Genomic DNA, 3,599 nt, shown 5'->3' with positions numbered 1-3,599 from the left:
GCAGGCAGCAGAGAGAGAGAGAGTGGCTGTGAGCGGGGCCAAGGGCGGCAGGCGTGTGCGGGCACAGGCAGTGTGGATGCGGCCCTATTCCCCACCTGAGGGCAGAGCCTAGACCCCAGCAGCTCTGCGCTCCCACACCAGGCACCATGGCATCCAGCCTCCCCGCTCCCAGGACCCCTGCCCACCACCTCACCCCAGCCAAACTCTGTCCAGCCCCACCAGGGGCACCCTGTGGCCAGTGCTCCCCAGGAAAGAGGGACACAGAACTGGAGGGACATTTTACCTTCTAGGTCATCAATGGTTTTCTCCAGCTTTGCCACAGACCTCTCTGCAAACTCCGCCCGGGTCTCAGCCTGCAGGAGCACAGTGGGGAGTGGGTGAGCTGCGGGGCATGACAGGGATGGTGCAGGCTGCCCCAGACCCCAAATCTGCCCCATCTGCATCTCTGGTACCCTTATCCATGAGCCCTCCGCTGGGAAAGGTGAAGGACGAGGGCCCCATGGCACCCCACACCCTAATTTTAGGCTGATGGAAGAGCATCCCAGACACAGGCACCTGCCATGCTGCGGGGCTGCAATTTGGAGAACTGTAAGAGGACATGGGCATAACAGGGTGAAAGCCCACATGGGATGACAAACTCGTGCCTGCACCGATGCAGTGCCAGCCCCGCACCCCTTACCTCCTTCAGTTTTTCCCCTAGAAGCTTGATTTCCTCCTCATACTTGTCCTCCTTGGTGGAATACTATGGAGACAGAGACAGGCACCCATGAGCCCCATGAGATGCCTCTGGCCATCCTTCACCCCAGCAGGAGACCCTAGCACCCCCAGACCTCAGGCACTTTGCTCCGCCCCAGCCGCCCTGCCGGGTCCTACCTTGTCAGCCTGGGCCTCCAGAGACTTCAAGTTGTTGGTGACAATTTTCAGCTCCTCCTCTAGGTCACCACATTTACTACATCCCAAGCAGGGGCCACCAGGAGGGAAAGCAGGGCCGGGGGGCCGGAGAGAGAGGGGAGCAGAAAGAGCAGGTGCGGGGAAGGAGGAAAGAAAGAGAGAAAACAAGTTGAGAGAGTGGAAAACTCAGTGCAGGTGAAGAAGGAGACACTGCGAGCAGGAGCTGCCGGGACGCGTCCGTTCATCCGTTCCTTGTGCTTCCTTGCACGGACACCCTGTGCATCATCACCAGCCGGGCTCCCGCCAGCCCCGCCGAGAAGGAGAGCAGGCATGGAGGGATGGAGGAGCGTGCCCCAGCCTGTCCCCACCAGAGGGGGAGGCAAGGGGAGGTCGGTGGTGGAGGCAGCGGTGCAGAGAGGAGAGAGGTGGTTCGCACGGTTTGAGAGACAGCGACAGAGAGAGGGGGGCTGCTGCGCGTCACCCCGCGCCCCTGCCCCAGTACCTCTTCCTCTGAGGCAATGAGGGATTTGAGAGTCTGGTCCATGGTCCTCAGCTCTTCTTCCAACTGTCTCACTCGGCTGGGGTGGAAGAGGGGTACCCCGGGGGGGGACAGCAGAGAACAGCGTCAAGGATGTGCTGCTGGTAGGCTGGCATCCACCTACTCCCAGCCTGCAAGCCCATGGACCACCCCGATGGCAGACCCTGCCGCTCCCCGTCCCCACACAGACATCCCTGTTCCCACAGCTGCCAGGGATTCGGGGCAAGAGCTGCATGGGACCCCCGCGTCCTGCCCACTGGGAGCTCCACTCACCTCTCTGCCACCTCTGCCCTCTCCTCTGAGCGCTCCAGCTCTCCCTCAAGGACGACCAGCTTGCGGGCAACCTGTCAACGGCAGCAAGAGGCACATGTCGGCCCTGTGCTTTCCCCAGCTCAGGGCACAGGGCTGGGAGGAGGTGGCCCCAGGTGCTGCCAGGGCTTCAGGACTGGGGGAAGGGGCATGTGGGTGTGGGCATGCACCTCCTCGTATTTGCGGTCAGCCTCCTCCGCTATGTGTTTTGCCTCCTTCAGCTGCATTTCCTGGAGCTCCATCTTCTCCTCATCCTTCATGGCCCTGTTTTCGATGACCTTCATGCCTCTGAGGAAAGCCCAAGCCAGAAGATGTAATGGCTGTCTGTTGAGGTGGCACCCGCACCTCATGGCTGCTGACAGGACCTACACTCCACAGACATGGGACACGGCCTGGGCATGCTGGCACTCACTGGCCACACAGTAGGGTCATACTGGTGGTACCCCAAGAATGCTCCTGCACACAATTAAAGCAGTGGAGCTGGCCCCAGGGCCATGTTCCAGAGCGAGGAGATGTGGCTGTGGTGCCTCTCAACCGGGCAGGTCCTGAACCCATCATTTAGTGGGGAAAATGTGTGCAGCCCAGGATGAGACTGATGCAACCTCCACAAAAGCAGCCTGACAGGCCAGCAACCTTTACAAAATACTAGAAAACATCCTGTGTCAAAGCCTTTTCCCATTCAGGAGTGATGCTCACAAACAGAGGGTCGCCGAATCCCCACCAACCCCCACAGCAGGGACTCCTGCAAACTCTGCTCTCACTCAGATGCTGTTGCTCAAACTGGTCTTTGCCAATGGAAGGAAGAGCTCACTCCTGCAACTGTCAGGAATGCTGTGACATGTCTGGGCACTCCCGTACAACCTGAGTGCCCTCACCTGCATGGCTCCTGCCCAGGAAACCTGCTTGCTGCAAGGATGGAGCAACACACTTTGCAGGACTGTTTTTTTGAATGAGGCTGGTTTGTTCTCAAATGCTGACCTTGTTTCCCAGGCACAGATCATAGAATCACAGAATCTTTGGGTTGGAAGGGACCCTTTAAGGTCATCCCGTCCAACCCCCCTGCCATGAGCAGGGACATCTTCAACTACAGCAGGTTGCTCTGAGCCCCGTCCAACCTGACCTGGAATGTTTCCAGGGATGGGGCATCAACCACCTCCCTGGGCAAACTGGGCCAGGGTTTCACCACCCTCACTGTCAAAAATTTCTTCCTTGCATCTAGTCTGAATCCACTCTCTTTAAGTTTAAAACCATTACCCCTTGTCCTATTTGCAACAGGCCCTGCTAAAAAGTCTGTCCCATCTTTCTTACAGGCCTCCTTTAAGTCCTGAAAGGCTGCAATAAGGTCTCCCTGGAGCCTTCTCTTCTCCAGGCTGAACAACCCCAACTCTCTCAGCCTGTCCTCACAGCAGAGCTGTTCCAGCCCTCTGATCATTGTTGTGGCCTCCTCTAGACCTGCTCCAACAGGTCCATGTTTTTCCTGGACCTGTCTTTCCAGATATCCCCTCCTGGGCTACTGTTCATCCCTTGAGTGAGCTTCTCTGGGGCAGAAAACAGGCTCCAAGCATCAGGCTTTGGTTACCGCCTGGTATTTGCATAAACACCAGATCAATTTTTTCAGGATTTTATGGGTGCCCTGGAAATTTCAAAGCCTTTTTAGGAATGCCTGTATCTGGGGGACTTCTCTGCATTGTGGCTTTGCTCTCTCCCTTTGGGGTCTGTAGGAAAACCAACGCAAACCTCGTAAGTTCACTTCAGAGGGACACTACTGTGAAACCATGGGTGCTCCTGCAATCAATGGTGACCCAGTGCCACCCCTGCTGTCCCTTCCCATCACACCTCTCGCTCTCATCAGCCGCCTTCT

General features: G+C 57.5%; 1 protein-coding gene across 1 annotated transcript; it reads right to left on the bottom strand.

The window, feature by feature from the left end:
- Positions 1-193: 193 nt before the first annotated feature.
- Positions 194-3,593, bottom strand: LOC104615782 (tropomyosin beta chain-like; the record flags this gene model as incomplete). The annotated part of the gene is made up of 6 exons (XM_010292775.1): positions 3,575-3,593; positions 1,909-2,026; positions 1,703-1,773; positions 1,394-1,469; positions 680-742; positions 194-353 (listed from the first exon to the last, which is right to left on the bottom strand). Coding segments are annotated over exons 2-6 (484 nt in total), but the record flags the coding sequence as incomplete, so codon positions are not given.
- Positions 3,594-3,599: the final 6 nt, after the last annotated feature.

This window comes from Phaethon lepturus, unplaced genomic scaffold (assembly GCF_000687285.1).
Source record: "Phaethon lepturus isolate BGI_N335 unplaced genomic scaffold, ASM68728v1 scaffold34278, whole genome shotgun sequence".
In the NCBI taxonomy this organism is placed as follows: Eukaryota; Metazoa; Chordata; class Aves; order Phaethontiformes; family Phaethontidae; genus Phaethon; species Phaethon lepturus.
This window is presented reverse-complemented; position numbering and strand designations above follow the sequence as displayed.